Source organism: Vipera berus (genome assembly GCF_964194415.1).
Source record: "Vipera berus genome assembly, chromosome: 9".
NCBI classification, from domain to species: domain Eukaryota; kingdom Metazoa; phylum Chordata; class Lepidosauria; order Squamata; family Viperidae; genus Vipera; species Vipera berus.
This window is the reverse complement of record NC_138212.1, coordinates 4,775,128-4,801,447: the sequence shown is the minus strand read 5'-3', so window position 1 is coordinate 4,801,447 and position 26,320 is coordinate 4,775,128. Positions and strand designations below refer to the sequence as shown.

General features: G+C 50.2%; 1 protein-coding gene across 2 annotated transcripts in view; it reads right to left on the bottom strand.

The window, feature by feature from the left end:
* CIC (capicua transcriptional repressor) overlaps positions 1-26,320 on the bottom strand; it is a 46,921-nt gene that overhangs the window by 9,125 nt on the left and 11,476 nt on the right. For both annotated transcript variants that reach the window (XM_081334971.1, XM_081334972.1), the window contains exons 3-15: positions 13,546-13,695; positions 12,977-13,196; positions 12,352-12,481; positions 11,958-12,140; positions 11,181-11,319; positions 10,890-11,071; positions 8,754-8,973; positions 6,461-6,561; positions 4,610-5,888; positions 3,450-3,670; positions 998-1,164; positions 573-742; positions 158-430 (exon numbers count right to left, since the gene is read on the bottom strand). In XM_081334971.1, the coding sequence (XP_081191097.1) occupies positions 158-430; positions 573-742; positions 998-1,164; positions 3,450-3,670; positions 4,610-5,888; positions 6,461-6,561; positions 8,754-8,973; positions 10,890-11,071; positions 11,181-11,319; positions 11,958-12,140; positions 12,352-12,481; positions 12,977-13,196; positions 13,546-13,695 (3,435 nt within the window). The remainder of the gene's footprint in view (positions 1-157; positions 431-572; positions 743-997; positions 1,165-3,449; positions 3,671-4,609; positions 5,889-6,460; positions 6,562-8,753; positions 8,974-10,889; positions 11,072-11,180; positions 11,320-11,957; positions 12,141-12,351; positions 12,482-12,976; positions 13,197-13,545; positions 13,696-26,320) is intronic.

Genomic DNA, 26,320 nt, shown 5'->3' with positions numbered 1-26,320 from the left:
GGGACAGCTTTATCTGCCATTTCAGACCAGGCTCTTTCAAGTTCCTGCCTCCCTCCTATAGTCTGCCTTCGGTCCCTCTTCGTTTTCTCTCTGGGAGACAACTCCCCCCATCCCTTTCCCCGTGTGACTCCGATCCCCATCACCCTAACCCCAATACCTGTGGAAATCAGGCTGTGGTTGGAACTGCCAGCACTCTGATTGGGGCTGCCACCCTTGGGCAGGATGGCTGTGGGAGAGGAGACCGTGGCAGTGCCCGTGGCGGCCACCGAATAGACCACACTGTGACTGGCAGACTGAACAGGACTGGTCCCCGTGGGGGTGGGGTAGACGGCAGTGATGACCTGCCCTTGTCCAGCACCAGAAACGGGGAGTTGAGGGCTCTGAAGTGGGGACACCCCCACTTGCCCCGAAGTCAGCACAGGATTCTGACCTGAAGGAAACAGACCGAGCGCAGGTTTCAGATCAATATTCTTTTGGGGTAGCCAACCAGTCTGTTACCTTGGCATTCTGCTCGCTTGTGCCCCCCCACACACACAGTCACACGTAACACACAACTGCCTCTTTGGCCTTACCGGAGAGCAGTGGCCCAATAGCTGTGAAACCCAGTGCCATGGGGGCAGGCCCCACTGGGGACTGGACGTAGGTGGTGGTAGGAGCAGCCGGAGGGACGCTGGGTTGAGAATGAGAAGTTGAGGTGCCCAGGGACAGAGCATGTCCAGCTGCTGACTGCACATACGTGATCCTGGAGGGAGAGAGGGAGAAAGAGGGAGGGAGAGACAGAGAGAGGGGGAGAGAGACAGAGGGAGGGACAGAGAGGGGGGAGAGAGAGAGAGAGAGAGGGAGGGAGGGAGAGGGAGGAAGAGAGATGGAGAGAGAGAAGGAAGAGGGAAGGAGGGAGAGACAGAGAGAATGTATTTAATGGCAGCTGCTATAGTCACGCATATAGTCCCCATGCCTCGAAGATCCAGTGCTACAAACCAACATTGCAAAGCCATACCTGGTCGAGGAGGGCAAGAGGACCTTCTGGGCCTGGCTCGGGGAACCAATGACACCAGTGGCCATGGTGCCCTGGAGTGCAGCAGGGCTAAGTGGGGGCACCAAGGTGGCACTGCTCTGAGAAGAGGACTGAGGCTGGACAACTGGCACTGGAGTGAGCTGGATAATCTGAAAGAGCAGAAAAACCCGATTGGCACAGGCAGCTGAGAGGAACACCAGGAGGCATTTTTGGGAGGAGGAGGAGGAGGAGGAGGAGGAGGAGGAGGAGAAGAAGAAGAAGAAGAAGAAGAAAGGAGAAGAAGGAGAAGGAGGAGGAGGAGGAGGAGGAGAAGGGGAAGGAGAAGAAGAAGAAGAAGAAGAAGAAGAAGAAGAAGAAGAAGAAGAAGAAGAAGAAGAAGAAGAAGAAGAAGAAGAAGAAGAAGAGGAGGAGGAGGAGGAGCAGAAGAAGAAGAAGAGGAGCAGGAGGAGAGGAGGAGGAGAAGAAGGAGGAGGAGGAGGAGGAGGAGGAGGAGGAAGCAAAACCAGACTCAGACTCAACATCATTTGCCAAGAAATTTGCGGTCAAGAAATTTAGCAAGTGATAGTACTCAAATACACTTGGAGACAGACGAGGGAGTCTGCCCAACACACAAGTGAGGTTTTCAGTCTTTGCTACAATGGAGAAGAGGAGAGAGGAAGGACGTGTGGGCCGGAAACGGTGATCACCAGCCAAGAGGGACTGTGGTTCTCTTCAGGCACAGGAAGCTCTCCCCAGTTTCAGACCTTCTAAAGAATGGATTTTGGAGAACCCCAATAAATCTCCGTAACTTGACAGGCCCAAGAGAGATGTTTTCGTTATTAAATCTCTTTTTCCCCTATTTCACAGTCCAGAGGCTGAGAGATTTGCTGTTTTTTTTAAAAAAAAAAATAGATAAATAACAAAAGCAAAATGTGGCATTCGGACTTCTAACAGCAGTCATGCAGAAGACAGATTTTTTTCCCAGATGGGAAATCTCCAAACGTTTGCAGATCTGCAGGCAGATACATTTGCAGAACACCAGGCTGAGGAACAGATTGCACCTTGCTTTTTTTCCCCTTTTCCCGAGATCCCAGTTGTGCAGGATAGATGTGCAATACGCACACAGGCACTATTTAACATTTGTATGGACGTCCAACTCACCAAATACACTCCCACGTTCATAAAAAACCCCCCCCACAGAATTTAAATGATCTCAGGTATATTTTAAGTGCATAAAATATTTGAGGTATTCTTGCGCTGTTATAAACTTCATCTAAATAAGCCGCTAGTGGTTCATCTTTCATCTTATGCCGCTCCAGATTCCTTCTGCCCCAAACGTGCTTTCTTGTAGTAGGCCGCATACATGTTTCTCCCCCCGGCCTCACAACCTCCTTCCCACCACAACCTTTTGGAAACAACTTTCCCGAAGTACAATTTAAGGGCATCACAGGAAGTCCTCGCTTAACAACCTGTCAGCAACGCTCAAAAGTTATGATGAGCCTCTCCAGAGCCACTTACAACCCGTTCTCGAAGATCCGATTGTCACAAACCCCCCAGGTCATGTGACTGACTTTTGGGCATTTGGATTGCACTGACGACCATTTGCATCATCTCACAGTCACATAACCTCAAATTTCACCAATTTTTTTTGCCAGTTTCTAGTATTTCTGGCTTTTGCCAAAAAACATCCAGTGAAAATGGACTTGTTTAATAATAGTGATGTTCACTTAACGACTGCCACAAAAAAAATCATAAAATTGGGCGCAGTTACGTGGTGACCCACTTAATCACCACCATGACCTACAACTCTTAATTGCGGGCTCAATTATGGTTAAGTCGAGAACTGCCTACATATTTCTGAGGCTGCAGTTCTGTATGTTTATCATTTGAGAAATTCTCTTTCACTGGATGTTATTCCAAACCCTCATTGCCCCTATGCTTGTCTATCACCCTCGTGAACCTGACGTTTGCCCCCTATTAGGGCAGGGACCAAGGTGCTTAGATCCTAGTGTCTAAAATGCAGCACAACAAAGCATTTGTGCCCGTCCTGTACTTCCTGCCAATCACAAAATCTATACTTTGCATTACACAAAACTGCTCATTTGTGTTAGAAATGCTGTTTATATAAAGCACCACAGAGCAAAGGAAGAGTACAGTCACCATGTGCTTTACTGCTCAACTGTGTTACTGTAACAGGACAGGAAACTCTACTTAGAACAAAAGGAGAGAGAGAGAGAGAGAGAGAGAGAGAGAGAGAGAGAAGAGAGAGAGAGAGAGAGAGAGAGAGACATCAATCCAAACTTGTAAACACTGCCATCTACTGGCTGAATACTACTGTAGTTGTTGCATAGAAATGCATCCCAACAATGAATTTCAACAATTCATCCCCCTCCTTCTTCCACACCATCTCTTCTCCCTCCTTACTCAAAAGGCATCCTCTTCTGAAGATACTGACCTTACTGGCTGGCTGACTCCCATTTTGCACCGGGACAGGGAAAGGCGGAGTAACCAGAGGCAGCTGGGTTGCTGAGGTGGTCCTTACTGTCACCTGGGAGGCTGCCATGGGCACCAATACTTTGCCTTGCACTTGTAGCCCTGCGGGGGGCATCACTTGCCCAGACACAAGATGGGCTGAACTGCTGGGAGACGGTGCTTGTACCGGCGACACGGACTGAACTGTGGAGAGGAGGGGGAGAGAGAGAGAGAGAGGAAGAGAACAGTCAGGGGAGGTTAGGGATGGCACAGCAATCATCACCACTGATATTAGGGATGCATCAATTTACTGAATGCTACGAGCAACTGTGCATTTAAAGTGCATAACCCCCCCACCATTTAATCTTCCTGTTCCTTCCTGTGTCTTTGTCTCGTTAAGGAGCCTTCCCAATAGATGGTACCCCTAATACTTGGTAGCAAAAGAAGAGAATATTTGTAGCTCAGGGTTGAACTGTGGGGTCCTTGGTGCTCTCTGAGCTTGGTGCTTTTCTTACAGATGTTTCAGGACCAAACTAGGTAACATCATCAGTGCAAGAAGGGAGTGGAGTTTGTGGGGAGAAGGAGGAGGAGGGGGTCCTTGGTGCTCTCTGAGCTTGGTTGTTTTCTTGCAGACGTTTCATTACCCAGACTAGGTAACTTCATAACAACGTACCAATGGGAAAGCGTAATACTTGGCTTCCCATTATGCAGAGAAAATCAGGTGTTAAATTTTTTTAGAAATTTTTTTCCCCCATTATCTTCTGCTAATGAAAGCATTGCAGTGATGAATTGCCCCAATATCTGAGAAGCGTATTTATTTTACTGGCTTTTTTCCCCCTTTCTTTTGACCCACTCCAATTTGTAGACTCTGCACAGGATACCACAGCGTAAAAGATGTGAAACAATTTTAAAAATAAGACAAGATAAAAACAATGTGCCACAAAAAAAAACCACCCTCGCTTTCTCCCAAGATGGGACACCCCCAAAGCAAAAGAACTAGCTAGCAGAACACAGTTATTTCACAGCCTTCAAGAGTTCAAAGAATTTGCTTGGAAGTCACTCGGTCAGCAACCTTCTGCGGGAACCCAAAGTCCACCAGACTTAAAAGTGGCAGAGATTGGACACCCCTGGCCTAAAACGTACCTTTGGGTGCCGAGGACATGACGGTGACGCTGTTGCTGCTGCTTCCCGGGGCGGGCTGGATGATGGGGATGGCCTGGGGGGCAGTGATGACTTTTCCGTTGGGGGGAGGCAGAGTGAAGTGGATGCTGGCGGCTGCAGGCGCGCCAGCCGCCGCTGGGATCTTCCCCCCAGCTACCTGCAGCTGCTGAGGCAACGTAGGTAGGATGTACTGAACTTGAGTGATGCTGCCAGTCTTTCCTGCTGGGCCCGAAAAAATACCTTGTGGCTGCAGGATGCTGAGAGGCATTGGTCCGTTCTGTCCGGGGGGATTCTGGGTGATGAACTGGACAGAAGGCTGCTGGGCAATAGCCCCAGGGGGCAGAACAGTCACTGGAACGCCGGCTCCTCCGGCGCCACTGGCTTGGCTGTAACCTTGAGTTCCTACCAGGAGATTGGTCACCACACTTCCTTGGCTCGGGGGACATTTCCCCACCGCAGCCAAGCCTTGGCCCAGCAGCGGTCCAGCGACTAAGTGAGGAGACGTGGCTTGGATGCCAGCCACGGCCGAGGTCTGCGGAGTCTTTTTATCAGCGTAGAGCACGCCGAGCCGGCTCACGGGAATTCCTTCTGGCTTAGCGTTGCTGTCGGGAGGCGGGGGGCTGACCAGCGGCAGCACGTCGCCCGTTCCACGCAGGAAAGGCTTGCTGGCGATAGGCACCGGAGTGCTGCTAACCGGCTTCACCACATTGGTGACCACGGTGGAGGCAGGCCGGACCAAGCTGGGCGATCCGCTGTAGCCGATCACCCCCATGTTTGGGGTGCCAAGAGAAGGGGCAGTCACCAACACGGTCCCAGTGGACAAGCGGGCCGGATCTGGAAGCACCACGGTCTGCACCGCCCCACCGGGCGAAGAGATGACGGAGTGGGCGGGAACCGAGAGGGGAGCCGTTCCAGCCTCCAAAGGCCCCTGTGAACTGCCCGCGCTGTCCGCTCTCTTCCGCCGGAAGGGGGAGGCCGCTGGGTCAAAGCGGGCCTCCAACCGCTTGGCCGGGTTGTTGTGGGGACGGAGAGCTCCGTGCGAGTCTTGGGCCTTGAAGGTGCTGGGGGACATCTGGAAGGAACTGTAAGATTTGGAGGGGGGCTGCTCCTCGTGACCGAGAGGCGGCGGTGGGGGTGGCGGCGGTGGGGGCGGCTCTAAGTCCAGAGGGGGCGGTGGTGGACGACAGGGGGCAAAGGCAGCAGAGGAAGGAGGCAGGGCCGCTGAGCGGATCACCGGGGTGAAGAGCTTCCGTCCAAAGTCCTACAAGCAAAGAGGGACGCTCTTAAATTAAAACAGCCCCGGGAAAACCGTTTTTTCATGAGGTTCTGCCAAAGGTGGAGACCAGCTTTGAAACTGATCAGGTCCCAGCTCAAGTCTCATCAAGACGACTTGAGACGAGACTTCCTCCAGCTTCAAGCTATCAGATGCACGAGAATGGCAGACCAGTTAATGTAAGGTGAATGCTCCCAAATACGATACGTAGGTGCTCGCACAGAATTCCCTAGACAAGACTGGCCTTTTCGTGCCACTTAGCTGTGACCCCCTCCATTTCTATTTTGTTACAGCTGCTACTACATCCGTCGTGTGGAGAGCACATCCCAAGGCACGTCCGGGTTGAAAGAACGAGCCGGTGACATCACCGTCGCCCAAGGGACACCCGAGGGGGCTCCTTTCTCGTCCCCTGTTATTTTCCCACCGAAGTGGTACCTAGTTATCTGCTTGCACTTGCATGCTTTCAAACTGCTAGGTGGACAGGAGCTGGGATAAATTTCTGTACTTATTGGTGCGCTTAAAAAGCTTTTGTTCTAACCGGCCTCTTGCAACTCACACACCTTGCTGTCAGATTCATCCCCTAATGATCCTTCGCTGTCGCTGTCCGTCACTCGTTCTTTGCACTTCAAGTCGACGTCAGCCGGGTTGAACCCGTCTTCAGCTGCAGGAGGAGAGCAATGGGAGTGAGTAAGCAAGATCCCATCTCCCCATCTAGCTCCCCCTGTGAAAACTCTCCAGGATGACTGGCAGAGGGGGTTGCTGTCCAGGAGATAGGTTTACTGCAGATCTGCAAATACGCTTACTGCAAAGGCAAGCTCCAGAGGACAGGGATTTGGGAGGGAAGCAAGCATGTGCCCCCCAGCGCACACATCAGAAGTCCTAGAAGAGTTTTCCAAACAAGGAATTCGGGTGCAGGGTACTCAGCTGAACTGAGTACTCAAAGAACTGAGTGGATGCAGCAAATGAAGGGGACAGTCAGCAAAATAACCACAAGAAACCACCATAAAGGCAGAGGGGAAGATGATATGCAGAAATGCCTGGTTCCTAACTGGCCACTACCTAGCTTTGAAACAGTGCATTCAGACATCTGTGGCAGGGATAGGCAACCTTGGCTCTTTTATGGACTTCAACTCCCAGAATTCCTCAGTCAGCATGGCTGGCTCAGGAATTCTGGGCGTCGAAGTCCACGAGTCATAAAAGAGCCAGGGTCGCCTACCCTGCAGATTCTTAAGCCATTTGGGTCATGGTGTCCAAAGGTGCTCTTTTCAAAAGGCAACTGGACTTTGCTTTTTTTTCTTCAACATCTAGACGACTGCCAAGAATATAAATCCTTCCATTTTCCACCATCTCAGATGAGAAGCAAAACATCTTCAAGGAAAAAAACAAGAATATCACCAAAGTTTTTAAGAAGAGTCTGGACAGCAACTTGTTCGAAATGGTGAGCAGGGGGTTGGACTAGAAGACCTCCACAGTCCCTTCCAATTCTTTCATTCTCTATTCTGGTCTAAGAAACTCCAGTTGCCTTTTGGGGGGGGGGGGTAAAAACGCTTTTGGGACAGTGCATTCAGACCCATTGCCAAGATTCCTGAGAATACGATCAGATCTTCTTGAAGCAGGAATTGTGGCTTCTCCCATTCTTACTGCTTTCACACAACCGGAGCCTCGGCTCATTGTTTTCTGCACTGGCAAGCAAGGATTCTTCAGGATTTCTTGGCATGCAGCGACTGAACCTGGGATTTTCTCCACACAAAAAAAATATTTTCGCTTCTGCAGAACCGCTTATGTTTTTCATAATGAAAATGGGTTCTGCCTTATGTCCCATTTTTATTTCCTACAACAGATTCTACGTAAGGGAATCTGGTTATTAAAATTGCTCAAGAAAAATGTTTGAAAATCCCAGCTATTTTACAGGAAAGTAGCTCATGCATTATAGTCCTGGAAATAAGCTTCGGTCAGTCTTAACAGTTCCCAAGATGAAAATGTTCCTTTATAGAGGATCTTGGTGCTAAAAAAAGATGTGCCTTTTCATTTCTAGCTATCATTTGCAAATGTCAAACTATGTAGTCAAGGCAATCCGAGATGTGCTACATCTTCTATCCACAAATATGTATTTCACGTCCCTCCCTTATCTCATCCTTGGTACGTATCTACTTGACAGTTAAATTTTTTAGCTTCTAGAGAGCAGTTTTTCACAAATCAGCTATTCATATTATAAAGCAGGAAAAGTGAATGTGGCCCATCATAATCCCTTTAATTGCCTCCAGAGCCTCATCAGAATGAGTAAATTAAAGGGTACGGGTTAAATCTTTGGATGAAAATAGTCCTCAACCATAAGTGAGCCCGGAATAAGTCACAAATCATGTCGGTTGTTAAATGGATCATCACACGATTGACCCAATTTTATGACATTTTTGCAGTGGGCATTAAATGAATCGCCAGAGTGATTAAGTGAATTTATGGCTGCTAGGCAAACCCATTGTCCACAATGGTATGGGGGCTTTTTGCCAAAAGCCAGAAGGAAGGGCTAATTTCTGATTTTTAAAAAAAATTGCAGTCACCAGATTCTTTGAATCTGGGTTGCACCGTTTTTGGGCCCGTCGTAACTTCAGTCACGGATCACAATTTGCAGACTACCTGTGCTGCATATATGGCCAATTTAAGGGGGCATTTAAGAAATATTTAAGGAGTATTTCTTAAAACTATTGAAAACCTCTCTCAAGACGTCCCTGGCTTCTGTTTAATTTCCGGAAGACTCTCCTTGTCCCGCAGGAGAAAGCCATCCGACTTTCGATTTAAGGTGAAAAGTCTGTATGTAAAAAAAACCTCAGAGCAGTTTGGGTGGGAGGTCCTCACCAATGACGTCATCGTCCCCCTCCTCCTCACAAATAACCATGCGCTCCTCATCACTGGTCATGTCCTCGCTGGTTGTGCGTTGAGAACGAGAGGCACGGAAGGAATGTGGGTGCAGGGAATGACGGGGACCCTCGCCTGGAGTTGCAAAGGGGGACCCCGAGGGGCCCAGCCCCCCATACTGACCCTTCCCGCTGGTATACGGAGACTGTCCCGAGCAAATCTGAAACACCAAGAGAGTCGTCTGTTAGACACGGAGAGGCAACTTCTAACGGTCTGCGAAGGGAACCTCTCTGCTTTCTGGCACTGAGCACACAGAACGCAGATTTGCCAAGCCTTGCAAGGGCTGCCAATTAGTTCCCAGGTAGAATTCAAGTTCCTGGTCATGACCTATAAAGGCCTTCGTGCCTTGGCGCCTGAGGCCCTACAAAACCAGCAGCTCCAACCAGAATTGGCTGAAGGCACTCCAAGAAAACGAAAAAGTGCAGTTGATCAGATGATGTTAAGGGGAGTGAGAAGTTGCACCTTTCCAAGACGGGTTGGGTTTTTTTTTTGCGTTGTCTTGTGTACTGCCTTTGTGTTGCATTCTTGTGTGTGTGTGTGTGTGTGTGTGTGTGTGTGAGAGAGAGAGAGAGAGAGAGAGAGAGAGAGAGAGACAGAGTTGTATCCATGCAGTTAAAATTCAGAAGAGCTTGGAATTACTCCAGTTCTATGGCCTGGAACTTCCCTGGAGGGAGGATAGGTTACATAAATAACGGGCATGAGACTAAAATGCAGGTCGGTGGTAGGACACAACCTAAGAACACAATGGGCAACCCCAGACGGACATCGCTCTGAAACCATGTTGGACCACCTGACATTCCAAGATAGCCTGCATCCATGAAACACTCTTTTTTTTCTGAGCCTCCAGAAAACCCTCCAATTGCTGAGGTTAAAAGAGAAAAATAGGCTGATCTAGAATATCTAGGAAAAAATCTCAGCTTCACATGTGCGCACCAGTGTAGCTCCATTTTCCTTAGGTCATTGTTCCACCCAGTGTGGATCTCCCCTTCCCAAAACTTAGCAGCTTTGCCCTGGCCACCAAATATTTCCCCGCTTCAGACTTAATGTTACATATATTGACAGCAGCAAGAATTATGTATGCCCAATATTGGAAAAATGAAGTTACCGACTGAAGAAGTATTAATCAAGAAAATATTGGACTGTGCAGAAATGGATAGATTAACTTTACAGCAGGGGTGTCAAACTCAATTTCATTGAGGGCCGCATCAGCATTGCGGTTGCCCTCAGGGAGCCGGGTGGGTATGGCCAGGGTGGGTGTGGCCTACTGGGTGGGCGTGGCTAGAGTGCGTGTGGCCTGCTGTGTGGGCGTGGCCAGCTCTACATCGTTCGCATCAAGGGTGCCTATGGAGGGTCTGGGCAGGAGTGGGACAGATCTGAGGGTCTCTGGCAGAAGGAGGGTCTCTGGGCCAGGGCTAAGGCCGTGGGGGCCGTTCCCTCGCTCTTTCCAGGATGGCTTCGCAGGCCACATGAAACCACTTCGTGTGCCGCATCCGGCCCCCGGGCCTTGTGTTTGACATGTCTGCTTTAGAGATTAAAGAGAAAGAACTTTCAGTTTACTATAGAACTTGGAACAAATTTTATCAATGGCTAGATAAGTGAGTTAGAGAGAAAGGAATGTGATATGCAATTTTGAATTTATTGGAGTAAGAAAAATACTATACATTGAAAACTTAATATTGTTTATGACAATCTATTGTTTATGACAATCTATTATACCTACCATTGTTATTATTAGCTTTACTACTTTTATTTATACATATTTACCCAGACAATATGCTGTTTGCCAAATATTGAATGTTATTGGGGGAGAACCCCAAACCCCACCCCCAACCTTTCCTGTACCCTATCCCAAATTCCCATCCCATTACCCGCCCTTTTTAACCCTATAAAAACTAATAAAAATTTTTCCAAAAAAAAAAAGACAAGGAAGAAGTGACAGTTTTTGCAAGAAGCAGCATCATCCTGAACGGCAGCCCAACGCCTGGTGCCCTTCTGAATCCTAAGGGCAGGCACAACCCGACCATCCCATAAGCTTCTTCAATTCCTGCTGCCCTATAGATCCTTGTGCTGACTTACTTGGGTAAACTCTTGCAACACCTGGTTGTCCCGGTCACTGTCCATGCCGTGCACACCACTGTGGGAAAAGGCCCGTGGACGTTGGGCATCAGACCCCGAGGGCAGGATTCGCTCCCCATGGCAGTGCCCAGATCCCATGACACCTGCCTTGACATCTGGGCCCAACAGCATTTCAGAAGCAACTGATTTAAAAAAAAAGGAGGACAAAAAGTAAGAAAAATCCAGAGGAGCCCCACCAGGGGACAGCAGGTGGCATAAAAGTAGCTCGTCCCCAGGTTAAAGCAGCGGTACCTGTCTCTGACATGCTACGTTCACGTGTCTCCTTGGGGCACCCTCCAGGCACAGCAGATTTTATATCCGAACTAGACTTCTTCCGATCTTTGTTACACCACTTCCAGTCGGGGTGTGCTTTGAAATGCGCTTCCTTCACCTTTCGGGGGGGGGGGGGGAGATGAGGGAAGAAAAGCGTGAGAAGAGAGAGGAACGTGGGGAGGATGAGAGAGACTGCGAGCAGAAAGCTTCCGGATGTTTGAGGGCTAACCTTGAACCAGTCACTGCTCCAGCTGCAGAGATCCCACACTATGGAAGATTCTGCTTTTGTGCTTTGAAACCACAACCTCGATAAATTCGTATCTGTGTAATTCCCATCAATCTACGCAGCGTCACCCAGTTTGAAACCAGCTTCCTATCTAAATCTATCTTAAGACAATGAAGGCCTGCTAGCCAATGTTGAGGGGGGCCGGGGTCTTCTCTGGTCAATTCTCCGGCTTCTGAGATTCCACTAAGCTTTATCTGCACTTTCATCATGGTGGCCATCAAAGATAAGACTCATCTTCTAAACTTGCCCAAAAGCCAGGATTTTCTGAGACCTTAAGTTCTGCTGAAATGCCCATATTCGTCATCCTATTTCCTCCCTTACTTGGAAACAGGCTGCAGTCACTCCTCAGAGGCAGAACCCTGGACGATGATGCTGACCCTTAATTTCTCCAGCCGTGTCAGCTGGCATGCCTGACCAACGCTCTGACCTTTGACCTCCTTTTCTGACCAAGGCTCCGCAGGAGGCTGTACCTGGAAGGCCAAGTCGTGATACTTCTGCTTCTCCTTGGGCCCCAGAGCGTACCACCACTCGCCCAGGATCTTGCTGACGGTACGATTGTCTTGGTTGGGGTGCCGCTGGTGCACCAGGGCCCGGTGTCGCTTACTGAAGATCATGAAAGCATTCATGGGCCGCCGAATGTGATCCTTTTCCCTCTACCAAAAAAAAAATAAAAAGAAAGAAAGAGGGAGTGGAGGGAAGAGCCACAGTTACGTCATACCCCAAGGCAGAGAATGAATTTGGGGAGAACGTCTCACAGGTAAGCAAAGGGTGGCCGAAGACCTTTCCCCCCCCTCCCCTTTCTCTAATACTCCCAACAAAGCAGGCTGATGAGATGGAAAGGAGAAAGAAGGAAGCCGCCCTCACCTTGTTCGGGCTGCGACCGTCCTTCTCGGAAGAGGAATCACGCTCTTTCGGCAGCGCACTCAAAGACTGAGTGCGTCGCTTGCCTGGCAGTAGCGGGATGGAGATCTCGGAAGATGAAATGGACAGGAACCTAGGTAGGAGGACAACAGGTGAAGACCCAAAAGCGGTACCCCCCATTTTCTGCCACTTATCCCATAGACCTCCCAGTAGTCTTCAATACACCTGGCACCACACCCATTCCTTCCTTCCCACGTATGAAAAAGGAAGGAGTCGATCTGTTGCAAACAGCTTCTGGACTTTTTTTGACCAAGCCCTCCATTCACCCTTGCTTCTTTTCCCCTTTGGGTTCTTTCCCCAACGTGTTTTCTCCCCTAGTCAATTTCATTCCCTCAAGCGGTTGCCTCCAGCTGCACGTCCAATTCCCATTATGCTTCCCATCGAAACCAGCGACCCTCCCGGAATCCAGTGGAAAAAGTCAGCCTTGCATCTGCTGGGCAATCGCTGTGCAAAACACGAACTGTGCAAACGGTTGGCAAATCCAAGAGGAGGAAGGGCGTTGCAAAGGGCTGGTGGTTCCCGAGCCGCATAATGAAAGACATTACAACCCGAAACAGCTGATACTCACGCATCGTCATGGTCGCTCTCTGTCTCGCTGTCCAGGCGTGGGTGCCCTGGGAGGTCGTCGTCATGCTGAGATGGACCTCCGTTTCCTCCTGGAGTCACCGTAGAAGGTTGGGCAACTGGAGTGGGACTGTCGGGGTGCGAGGGGGTCGGCCTCCCTGCACTATCAGCCTCCGAAGACAACCCAGGGAGTTCGTGGGCCACAGCAGCCGATTCAGGAGGTTCTGGGAACATACGGGCCAAGGTTGAAATCAGGGGCTATTTTTCCACAGGGATGTGTTATCACAAGGTTTGCAGTACTTGCTTGTGCGAGCAAAAGGATCCCTTCGCTTCCAGAGTGTCTCTTCAGCGACTGATTCCCTACCCAGAGACTTTAGATCAGGGGTCTTCCAACTTGGCCCTTTGATGACTTGTGGACTTCAACTCCCAGAATTCCTCAGCCAGGCACGCGTGCCTGGCTGAGGAATTCTGGGAGTTGAAGTCCACAAGTCATAAAAAGGACCAAGTTGGAAGACCCCTGCTTTAGAAGGAAAAGTCTGCAGATACACTCTCTTTTTCCTTTGCCCACCTCACCTTTGTTCTGATTGGATGTGGACGGATGACTGACAGGCTGCTGGCCTTCGCTGGGCTGCACGGAGGAATCTGGCTGGCTGGGAGCCAGGAACGGCACTAGCGAGTGCCAGGGGAATACCGCCACTGATCGAGGTTCCACATTTGTCCACACTGGAAGGAAGGGGAGAAAAAAACAAACACAAACACACAAGAGTTATTTCGTCAGCCAAGTCGGTCCGATAATTTGAAGGGGGAAAAAAAAGGAAAGAAAAACAAAGTAAGGTTCAATGGCATGGGACAAAAAAAGAAACAAACCTGGGAGCCCAAAATTGACCAGAGTTGGGTTACGCTCCTTTCCCTCCCTTTAAAACTTCCCTCTCTTTCCCTGGCAAAGACGCCTTGTTTTTCCTCTACAATTTTTCAGTCCCATGTGATTGCAGCCCCCCCCCCCCCAGACTATCCAACATATAGTGAAGGAATGCACTAATAGAAGATACCCAGGAGATTTTAAGGACTTCCTCTGCGTAACAACAACGGCAGCTACTGACTGGATCTCCAAACTCGACATTAAACTCTGAAATGCTATTTCTGTTTTCCTCTTAGGTTTTACAATTGCTTCTTTTTTTTAAAGAAATTTGTTTTAACTGTTCTAACTTGTAAATATGAAGTGCTTTGAATTCTGTGTGTGACCAGCCGTACGCTAAATAAATAAATTCAGTCCTTATCGCTTGTTAGTCACTTGAGTCCCTGGAGTGGGGGGGGGGAGGTAGATTTTCTTCTCCGCCTGCTTGCCAGGAAGCCACCATGGCCGTCCTCCGCCCTTCCCAGCTGGAAGCCAGGCAAAGGAATTTTACAGCTGCAGGAGGGGAAGGGGAGGGAGAGGTTGAGGCCCCCCCCCCCGTTTGCTCAGACACTCACTCCCACGCTCGCTCGCCGGTGGGGCAGCCAAGCCGTTTGGCTTCCACCCAACTAGAAAGCTCGGGAACATCCTCAGGAACTCAAGCTGTGCGGGGCAGAGAGCGCCAAGCACTAACCCGGCTCTATACGAGGTGTGTGGGTGAATGGGTGTGAATTCGGGGGGAGGGGTCTTTTGTGCAGACAGAGGTGGGGAGATCCGGCTTGCAGGCACTCCAGAGCCCAAATGAAGGATGTTCTGGTGCGCTGCATTCTCTCGCCCTCCCATCACTTCCTGCTGCCCCCATATCAAGCTAAACAATAGTTCCTCCTTGGGGTGTCCAGGAAAAGGCCAACACAGAGGAAAGGGACAAATAGACAGGCCTATACACACACAACACTATACAACACATTGCGCAATAACCCCTGGTTGCCAATAAGCGGCATTCACTTGTCAAGGTACCCTAACTGTGAAACTACAGCTTAACGCAGCAACAGGTGTGAACGGACCAAGAGTTTTTTTGCATCTTGGCAACAGACCACGACTGCGTTGTTTACAAAACAAAACAAAAAACAAAACAAAAAAAAACAACCCTTAACCCAACACTGAATGTAGCGTAGCTTTTGCGGATCAGCCACACTGACTTTCAATCATCCATCAGCAATAAGAGCCTTCGGTTTGAGCAGGAGCCGCAACTGGTATCAATCATCCCATCGGGACGGAGCTGGATAAAGAAGCTTTCAGCAACGCTGCAACAATCACATTTTAGGGAGGGAAGGGTGTCCGATTCCCAGAGACTGCCAAGCGGACGCGAACGACCCAAAGAGAAAGCAAAAGGAGAGACTAGCGTTGAAGGGTTAGGGATTACAGAGTGCTAAAAGGAGGTGCTGAAGGGTTAAACGCCTCCACAGCACAAGGACGCCTCTGTCCTTAGCATTTCAGTGACAGAAAGGTTAGGAAACAAACCCAAAGTATTTTGCAGGCGTAAAGGTTCAGTCTTGGCATCTCCATTCAAAAGATCACGCAAGAGATAACGAGGCAGATTTCCAAATTTCTTAATTTGCTGCTGCCAGGAACTGAGATACACAACTAAGCAGCTTGACCACTGAAGGGACTTAGATCACCTTTGCTACAGATTGATCTATAATTTGTTTCCTGGGGGAGGATTAAAACCCCTTTTAAGTACTTGCTTAAAACTAAAACTTTGCATTAGTCATTAAATTTGGGGGGGGGGGGAGAAGCGTGTCCCAAAAGGGGACACGCTACTACCTACCGATCAAAATACCTCTTTTCCCATCATTCCTCTTCCCTTCCTTGTAGTCCCTAATGGATCTGCTACGCTGCTTCCCCCCTCCCCCACCTGCACTTGCGTGTAAAGTTAACTCAATTATTAAAAGCACTGAGTGCATCGTGGTCGGACTCTGCCGGGAAGCGCTGGCTCAGTTGCTTCCTGTCCTCAGCTGGTGACCACATCCCTATGCTGGAGGAGAAAGAATTAAAAGGGGGGGGAGAGGAAGCAAGGAAGGAAGGTGAGTAGAAACGAGGACAAGAAACATTGTCCCCCCCCAAGAAACAAGGATCTTAAATATAACAACCAGAGGCCATCAGCAGTCCTAGCACACTATCCCTCAAGCAAAGATTAAGCTTCTGAGATTGAAGCCACATCAAGTGAAGAAAAACTACCAAAACAGGTGACCAAGAAAATACTGCACACATGGGGGACTAGTCTGAAGCTATACAGGTTGAATACAACATTTAAGAGTCCCGGTATATAATAAACACACTCTTCCACATCTGTCTGAGTTTACAAATACACAAAGCAACTGTCTAAAACCTGGATTCAAATCCCACTTGGGTCACAAGCTATGTATCCGTAACTATATCCTGCAACCTATGGACAACTTTGCTTCTATAGAGGGGAAACAGTATCTAATCCCGCATGTCAACGAACGGCACAAAATCAAAAGTAAAGTTTGCGCCGGCCTTGCCCTGCCTCTTTCTCATCACATCCACCAGGACGAGGAGGGACTTCAAATGGCCATGTGCACATTCAAACAGAACTGTCACTTTACTTTCACCCACTGCGCTTCTAACAGCATCCTGACCCACTGGAATTTAAAAACTTCCGTTAATCACATCTCCTCTCTTAAAAAAAAAAAAGAAAAAAGTTCATCTGGGAAATTTCTGGGTAACAGGATCCCAACGCCCATTGTGGGACAGCAAAAATAAGCCGAAACCTTACATCCAAAGTTCGCTTCTTGCCTCGAATAAAGAATGCAATCCCACTGTATGTTTATCAAGCTTTTGAGAGATGGTTAGGATACTCTGAGGAGGCTCGTTCACCGACTCCCCACTTCTTCCACTCCACAGAACTCAAGCCCTCTCAGCACAATATTCAACAGCAGACAAACCATGACCTGACACAACCAAGGTTAAAGGTCATCCTTTTCCGGGGTTAGGGGGCTCTTTTATCGCCTTCGCATCCCACCATTTCACAGGGATGCAGCTCAACCCAGCAATGGCCCTCCCGCTCTCCATCCAGACACAGATACCCCAAAAGGCACTAACCGAACATGCCTAACCCCCTGGATGGCAAAGGGGGCAAAGTTGCCGGGGGTCTCTCTGTGGAAAACATCGCCAGGCGCCAGATGATGTCTCTCAGCGAACCTGTCTGGAGACCATTCTCCCCCACTCTCCCTCCCCAGGAGTGAGGAGGCGTGGCCCAGGCCAATCGCAGCAGGCAGCTTCGGATGGAGGCTAAAGGTGCGGTGGCGAGGTCAGCAAGCCGGTGCTTTTCGGGGCCAGGGGCACCCTGTAACTGGATCCATGCGGAAAGCAGGCCCGCTGGAGGTCCACCCTCTAAAGACCGGCTACCATCCTCATCCTCTTCGTCTTCCTCCTCACCACCACCACCTTGCAATAAAACAGCCGAAAAGGGCCACAGTCTTCTCCTTATGGCCTGTTCCGATCCCAGGTGAAGCAGCCCCTCTTCTGGGTCTCAGCCTGGTGGGCAGCCTGGGTTAAGTCAGAAGGCATCTTTAGGGGAAGGAGATGAAGAAAGGCCAGCCAGGTGGTAGTAGTTGCAAGGCTGTGGGCGTGCAAGAGAAGAAGGAGGGCGTACGCCCGGGCAGCCCAAGTTTTCAAAGGTCAGAAGGGGGCACAAATCTGTGCAAAAAAAAAGAAGAAGAAGGACCGTCCGGCGCCCCTTCCTCTTCGTCCAGCGCGAAAAGGTCCCCCCAGGAAAAAAAAAGTGGGGAAAGGACGGGGGGGGTTAGCAGAAGAGCAGAGGTGGAGGGAACAGCCAACGACGACGACGCTGCGTCCCCCCCCCCGCCAGCAGCAGCAGCAGCGACCGTCGCCTGGCAGGATTAAAGGGCGCGCGCGAGGAAAGGGAGGCAAGCGCGGCGGGGGGGGGGAGGGAGGGGGAAGAGCCGCCGTGGGAGACAGAAAGCGAGGGGAGGGGGGAGGGCGCGGGCTCCAAGTTGTCCGGCTGTTCCGTCCCCTCCGCCGCCCCTCCGCTGGGCTGTCGCGGCTGTCGGCGACAGGCGGGCGGTTGCTGGTGGCGGCGCCTCTTGGCGGGGGGGGGGGGAAGAGAAGGAGAGAGGAGGCTGTCGCTGCTGCTCCGCCCGCCGCGCCGTCCCCTCCGGTTGTAACCAAACACCATTCACTGCCTCTCCCGCCTTCCTTCTTCTTCCTCCTCCTCCTCCTCCTCCTCGCCTTTCCCCGCCGCTCTGGGCTACGAACAAGGGCGGCCCCCCGCCCGAACCCTCCTCACCCCTCCCTTCCCTGGCTGGCTGGCTCGCTCACGCTCCCTCCCTCCCTCCCTCACACACACAGCCCCGCCAGCCCCGTCACGCATGCCCAATTAGCCCTCCGCAGGCCATTGGCTGCCTCCACGCCGGGTCATTCACATGCAAATGAGGCCCCTTCTCCTTTTTTCTCTCCCGTCACCCGCGCACCAGGCGGCCTCCCATTGGCCGCCGCTGGAATGTCAGTCATATGCAAAAACGAGGACGGGTCACGGGGACAAAGAAGAAGCCTATTGGCTGCGGTTTACTCCAGCTCGTTTCTTTTCGCGCGCCCCCCCCTTCCCCTCCCCTTTTCGTCTTTTCTACTCTACCGCCTCGGGCTCGCGCGTCAGAACCCTGGGAGAGGGAGAGACCACGCCCGGGGGAAAGGGGGGGGGGGATGGACGAGGGAAAGACGACGCCTGAAAAGGGGGGGGGAGAGGGAGGTGGCTAAGGTGAGAGGGAAAGGAGGGTCGTGGGGGGGGCGCGAAACAGCAAAAAATAAAAAGGGGGGGCGACGTGGGAAGGAAGAAGGGGGTGCAGGAGAGCAACTATGGCAGGGGTCGGCAACCTCGGCTCTTTTATGACTCGTGGACTTCAACTCCCAGAATTCCTGAGCCAGCATGGCTCAGCATGGAAAACTCTCCCTTTCCCTTCAGCATGGCTGGCTCAGGAATTCTGGGAGTTGAAGTCCACAAGTCATGAAGGGGCCATAGTTCCCCCATGCTGGCTCAGGAATTCTGGGAGCTGAAGTCCACAAGTCATGAAGGGGCCATAGTTCCCCCATGCTGGCTCAGGAATTCTGGGAGTTGAAGTCCACGAGTCATAAAAGAGCCGAGGTTGCCGACCCCTGAACTATGGAGTGGCGAAGAAGGGCGAGCCTCCTGCTTGAGCAGGGGGCTGGACTAGAAGACCTCAAAGGTCCCTTCCAGCTCCATACTATTCTAAGGGGCAAAGCAGGGCTAACTTTAGACGGGGGGGGGGGAAGGGGGGGGAAAGCTGGAGGGGGGGGGAACAAAAGAAGGGACACAAACGGGGCGGAGGGGGGGGGAGAATGGTGAAAAACAGAACAAGCTGCAGAAAAGCAGAACTGGAGAGGATGAGTCGGAGAGGGTGAGATTAAAGCGAGCCCTGGCAACAGGTTCACACGACGACGACGCCCTGAACAAACCCGGTGACTTGAAGCAGCACTTCCTCTGAACATCGAAGAACCCAAACCGCGCTATATACAAAGCCAGTCTTAAGATCCAAGCTCAGTCGAGGCTAACCACTGAGGCCGCCACCTCCGGTCAAATGCAACCTCCAATACTTTACAGGTAGTCCTGGACTTAAGGACCGCAACAAGCCCCAAATTTCTTGTTGCTAAGCAAGACAGTTGTTAGTTGTGCCCCAATTTCCCACCTTTCTTGCCACGGTTGTGAAGTGAATTACTGCAGATGGTTGGTAAGTGAACCGGGCTTCCCCCTTGACTTTGTAGGCCAGGTTGCAGAAGAGGATCAAATAACCCCGGGACACTACAACCACCACAAATACATGCCAGTTGCCAATCCTCCGGATTTTGATCCCATGACCCTGGGGGTTGCTGCAACTCATCAGTGTGAAAACTGGTGATAAATCAGTTGCTGCTGTAGCTTTGAACAAGTCACTAAACGAACAGTCGTAAATCGGGGACTACCTGTATCTGACCTGAGAAAGTACTATGTTTCCTGGGCTCAGCCAGCTGAGAAAAATACTACAAAGGGGGGGGAGAGAAAGAGATGCATTCAATGGCATGGACCATATACAGGTTCCCCACACATTCCTTCCCTTTTTCTTTGTGTGTGTCTCTGCATGTTAAGGAATTTTCTGCCTCTCTGCCAGCGGATAACACTTCTGAATCTGAATAAAGGCTAATTTAAGTTTACACTCCTATGTTCAAGGTTGAGTTTGGGTCATCAGATCGGCTGACACTCAAAGCTGTCTGCACATGCTAAGGTGAGCGCCGGGCTGGCTGTGTACACACACACACCTGCAGGCCAGCACCCTTATTTTACACCTGGCTTGGGCACAGATCACTGGGCTCAGCAAGGTGTGTGAAAGAAGGGAGAGATCCTGAAATGGGAAGCCCATTGTGTGTACACACCCGTACGTGCCACTGAATGAGAGTCACTCCTGTTTCTTGCTCGCTCCTAGAAATTGAAGCAGTTACTGCTGGCAGGCAGCCTAGCTGGGATTAAAAGCTTGCAGCACAGATGCATTCCTGGGATAATCTCTCTACCCTGGGGCAGGGTGGTGAGGGACAGAAGTGTATGCATGAGGGAACGATGAATGTCTGGATGTCAAATGTCTGGGTGTTGTGTGATATATGCCCCTCTCCGCCTCCCTCCTTCGGGGCCTCCACTTCGTGCTGCTCTCCCTATGACTCACACTCGCCTCCTCCCTTAGCATCACAATCTCATCCTCCACAGGCCTGACTCAATGCTGCTTCTGCTCATGTCTGGGGGAGGGTGGGATACAGCCAGCGGCCCCCCCAGCGCCTACCAGGCAGCCAATAGACAATGAGGTGAAGCGAGGAGACACACAGGAACACCCCCACATACACACACTACATCTGGGCGCCTGGCCAGATCAGTCTGGGCCTGGGCGAGAATCCCATTGTTAAATGGGGAGTGGGGGAGAGACAAACACACCACTCCCAGCACACACTGTACTATCCCTGGGGCACAATGAGGGAGAGTGGACACGATTTGGTGGGAGAGGATGACAACTATGTACGAAGAACAACACCCACACTCTCTCCTGCTCCACAAGGTACATCCCGCCCACATACAGGCAACTCATGGAAACCTGAACTTCCTTCTCTTTCTTGCAAGATGGTCACACAAGCGATCAATCAATCAGAAAAGAGCCGGAAGGGACCTTGGAGATCTTCCTAGTCCAACCCCCTGCCCACTTATACCATCTCAGACAAGTGGCCGTCCAGTCTCTTCTTGAAAACCTCTAGTGAGGGAGCACCCACAATTTCTGGAGGCAAGACGTTCCACTGGTTACTTGTCCTCGCCGTCAGGAAATTCCTCCTTAGTTCTAGATCGTTTTTCTCCTTGATTAGTTTCCAACCGCTGCATCTCCTGCCTTTAGGTGCTATGGAGAATAGGTCAAACCCACCCCCCTCTTCTCTGTGGCAGCCCCTCAGATACTGGAAGACTGCTATCATGTCACCCTTAATCCTCTTCTGAACTTTTACAGAATAGAGTTGGGAGGGACCTTGGAGGTCTTCTAGTCCAACCCTCTGCTCAGGCAGGAACCCCTATACCATTTCAGACAAATGGGTTGTCCAATCTCTTCTGAAAAGCCTCCTTAAGAGCACCCACAAATTTAGAGGCAAGTCGTTCCACTGGTTAATTATTCTGTCAGGAAGTTTCTCCTTAGTTCTAGACTGCTTCTTTCCTTGATTAGTTTCCATCTGTTGCTTCTTGTCCTGCCTTCAGGGGCTTTGGAAAATAGCTTGACTCCCTCTTCTTTGGGGCAGCCCCTGAGATACTGGAATACTCCTAATCCTTCTTTTCAAATCTCATCCACACAACAGACAACCATACAGGTTAACCTATCTGTGTATGGCAAGGTACACAGGTAATTCTCAACTTACATACTTTCGAAGTTGCAACCCTGAAAAAGTGACTTCTGATCGGTCCTCGCATGTACAGGTGTTGCAATATCCCCATGGTGGCATGATCAAAACATGGACGCTTGTATTTACTACGGTTGAAGCATCCTTGGGTCATGTGGCTGCCATTTGCAACCTTTCCAACAAGCAAAGTCAATGGGAGGAGCCAGATTCACATAACAACTGCACGATTCACTTAAGGACCACAATGATTTGCTTAGCAACCACGTCAAGAAGGTCATAAAATTGAGCATGACTCACTTAGCGGCCACAGTGCCAGAAATCCTGGTCACAATTGTTGTCGTAAGTCGAAGACTGCCAGTAGACCAGGCAGAAATTTCACAGAAAATTTACAAGAGTCACAAGAGAACACAGCAGACCTCCGTGCTGCACCAAACTCTTCATGGGCCTCCCAAAGAAGCTTAATTTTGTGAGCCAAGTAGTGTTTTCCTAATTCAGGGGTAGGCAACCTCTGCTCTTTTATGACTCATGGACTTCAACTCCCAGAATTCCTGAGTCAGCTGACTCAGGAATTCTGGGAGTTGAAGTCCATGAGTCATAAAAGAGCAGAGGTTGCCTACCCCTGTCCTAATGGTTCAAAAAAACCCCAACCAGGTTGCGCTTTTTCTGCCCATCTCAGAAAAAGCGCCGCCCGCCCGGGGATCAGGAAGGGCCCTCCGCTGAGTTGTGTCCAGAGATGCTCGGTGACAGATGGAGAAAGCTGTAAGGTGTGAAACAACCCAAGCGAAGGAGGGACCAAATTGGGCTTCTGGCTGATCTTTGCTACAGCTATGTGCGAAGGCTGCCAAACTGCAGCTGGGACAAGTGTCACAGGCCGTTGGCAAGCTGACAGAACCCCATCCCCGGGCTAACCGGTGTGACCAAAAGGGGCTGGCTACAGTGTCATCGTTCATTCATTATTTTAGTCTCATGCCCATTATTTATGTAACCTATCTCCCCTCCAGAGAAGTTCCAGGCCATAGAACTGGAGTAATTCCAAGCTCTTCTGAATTTTAATCACATGAATACAACTCTCTCTCTCTCTCTCTCTCTCTCTCTCTCTCTCTCTCTCTCTCTCTCTCTCTCTCTCTCTCTCTCTGTGTGTGTATGCTTCCCTCTCACTGAGTCACATTTTTACTTTCTGAAGATACAGGTAGTCCTCGATTTACAACCCACAACTGAATCCAAAATTTATGTCGTTAATTGGTTATGTGAATTTTGCCCCGTTTTATGACCTTTCTCGCACTAGTTGTTAAGCGAGTCACTGCAGTTGTTAAATTAGTGACCCCGTTGTTAAGTGCATCTGGCTTCCCCATTGACTTTGCTTGTCAAAAAGTCGCAAAAAGGGGATCCCATGACCCGGGGACGCTGCGACCGTCATAAATATGAACCAGTGGTCAAGCGTCCCAAAGTTTGATCCCGTGACCTCGAGGACACTACAATGGTCATGTGGAAAACGGCCATGTCACTTTTTCCCCCCAATGCCGTTGTGACTTGGAACGGTCATTAAATGAACCGTTGTAAGTTGAGGACTGCCTGTACTCTTGCAATCAATTTTGAGCAAGGCCATTAAACGAATCGTCGTAAGTTGAGGACTGCCTGTAACTGGGATAGTCATACATGGCCCGGCACTCCAGCTGGGGACGTGAAACTCAGGGCAAACAAGGGCCCCTAAATTTACTTGAATTGCTTCACAAAAGGGTCAGATGAAGACCCTCGTAAGAGTTGTACGCAGGCAAAAATGTGGGAACGTTCCCGGCAAGGCAGCGCGTGCAGGAGAGGCATCTTTGTTGTGATGCTAAGGGGGAACATACAAGCGAGTCCATTCCACATGAGGATGTGGAAATGTCAGCTGGTACCTTTGGGGCGAGTTTTCCAAAATCAAGTCCTTCCCTTGCGTTAAAGCCACAGGCAACCATATAGAACGCGCACCCCCCCTCCCCACACAAAATCTGGATCAGATCCCTCCCATCAATGATAAAAATAGAGATGGGGCTCCGAGCAACCGGGAGACGGTAGTCTTGGTTACCAGTTGCCGGGAGACGGCAACCTGCACATGTGATGCTGAAGGAGAAACCGGAGCCCAACCTTAGGCATCGGAAAAGCACATGCCGCAGTTCCTTAGCTTGCGAGCTTCTCCCCAACTATGTACCCCTTTCCTCAGCAGATCAGAGATGCTCTCCTATCCGCCGCCCCCCCCACACACACACACAAACACACAACAGTATGTAAAACCTGGGCGTCCTTGGAGCAGTGTTTCTCAACCTTGGCAGTTTGTAGATGCGTGGACTTTCAACTCCCAGAATGCTGGGGAATTCTGGGAGTTGAAGTCCGCACATCTACAAGCTGCCAAGGTTGAGAAACACTGTCCTGGAGCATAATTTTATACAATCTTCTCTCTCCCAGGACTCAAATAATCCTCTGATTATAGATCCGAAGTCAGAGTTCCTGAACTGATTGAGGAAGTCGGATTAGTGGCAAACAAGCTATCGTATCCCATTTTTTAAAAAAAGGGGATACGGTGCTTTACCTGTGAAGCTTGTTAGGAGAAAGAGCTTTTGATAAGATTGGGAACAGGATAGATGCTCAGGCACATCTTGGGGCGGGTGGGGGGGAGGCTTAGAAGGAGCAAGCACAGCAGAGGGCTAGACCTCCGGACCAAATTTTGAGGACCCACAACTACTGGGGGTTTCCAGATGATCATTTGGAGAACGATCTGTGATCAACCCCACAGCATCGAACATCTGGAGAAGATCAATGTATGTCTAGGGAGGCGAGCCACACACATTTTGTTTTAATGATTTTTCCTTCGGTGGCTTATCTTTTTTCTGCAAGAAATGACCAGCTTTCCAAAATAAGCAAATGCATTAGCAAATTCCATTTTATTTCAGTAGTCTGTAAGGCAGGGGTCCCCAAACCCTGGTCTGTGGACCGGTACTGAGCCGCGTCATGCCAGCAACCGGTCCGCACAAACAAGCAAAGCCCCATCCACGGGATGCACGCAGCACACAAAACCACGCATGCACCCTCCGGTCCACGGAAAAACCTCTCTCCACAGAACCGGGGGTCCCTGGTGCCCAAAAGGTTGGGGGCCTCTGCTGTAAGGCACATGGCAACTCTCCCTGACTTGGAGCATTCACACATGAGTGGGCTATACCTCCCCATACAGGTAGTCCCTGACATATGACCACATTTGGGCTCAGCAAGGTGATGTAGGAGATGACGAATCTGACGCTCAAGCCTGGTCATTTCCTATAGATGGTTGTTAAGTGAGACATGCCCGACTGTACAACTCTTTTGCCATGGCTGTTAAGCGAATCACTGCAGTTGTTAAAGTGAGTCCCACATTTGTTAAGCAAATGAGGCTTCCCCCCCCCCCCGCTTGACTTTGCTTCTCAGAAGCTGTTTGGAAAGGTTGCAAATGGTGATCCCATGACGCTGGGATGCTGCAGTCCTCATACCGGATCCCAGCACCCAAATTTTGATCCTGTGACCATGGGGATTCTGCAATAGTCACTTCTTTCAGAGCCGCTGTAACTTTGGATGGTCGATAAATAAATAGTCGTAAGTCAAGGACGCCCTGTATCCCCAACCACTGTTCTATTACATGGAAAGTACCAAGAGCCAAAATTCAGAGTTGCCATTTATAGACAGGTAGTCATCAGCTTAACGACCCACAAATGAGCCCAAAATTTATGTTGGCTACGTGAGAAATTTGTTGCGTGGGTTTTGCCCCATCTTACGACTTTTCTTTGCTAAGTGAATCCCTGCAGTTGTTAAATTGGTAACACGGTTGCTAAAGTGAATCTGGTTTCCCCATTGACTTTGCTGGGATAGAAGGTCGCAAAAGGTGTGTGTGTCACATGACCACGGGACAGTGCGACCGTCATGAATGTGAGTCAGTTGCCAAGCATCCGAGCGTAAACCACATGACCCCGGGGATGCTGCAGCGGTCGTAACCGTGCAAAATGGTCATAAGTCACTTCTTTCAGTGCCGCTATGAGTTTGCACGGTTGCTAAACTAAACTGTTGTAAGTCGAGGACTAGCGGTACAGCTGAAATGTGGAACCGCACGAACACACACACACACACACACAGCTGTCAAATGGGTTTTGTTTTTCTTTTTTTTACTCTGAAGCCAGGAAGGGTGGGGGGAGTGGTTGTAAGCCCTGGAGCTGTACCGGGGCGGAGGAGAGAGAGGTGAGCTTCGTCCTCCAGAAACACTTGGCCATATAAACAGATCTTCATGACCTCATTGCACCACTCTTTGCACGATCACGTGTCCTGCATGATGCTCCAGCTGGCTTACACTCAAGAGGCAGCAGCCCACGTACACCGATTATTTAAAAAAAAAGAAAAAGAAAAACAACAAAAAAAAGGCCATACCAGAAAGGCACTTTTAATATCCAGCACTTACAGAAAACTCTGCTATCATGCTGCTGGCTGATTCAAGTGTCCTGTTGTTCCCAC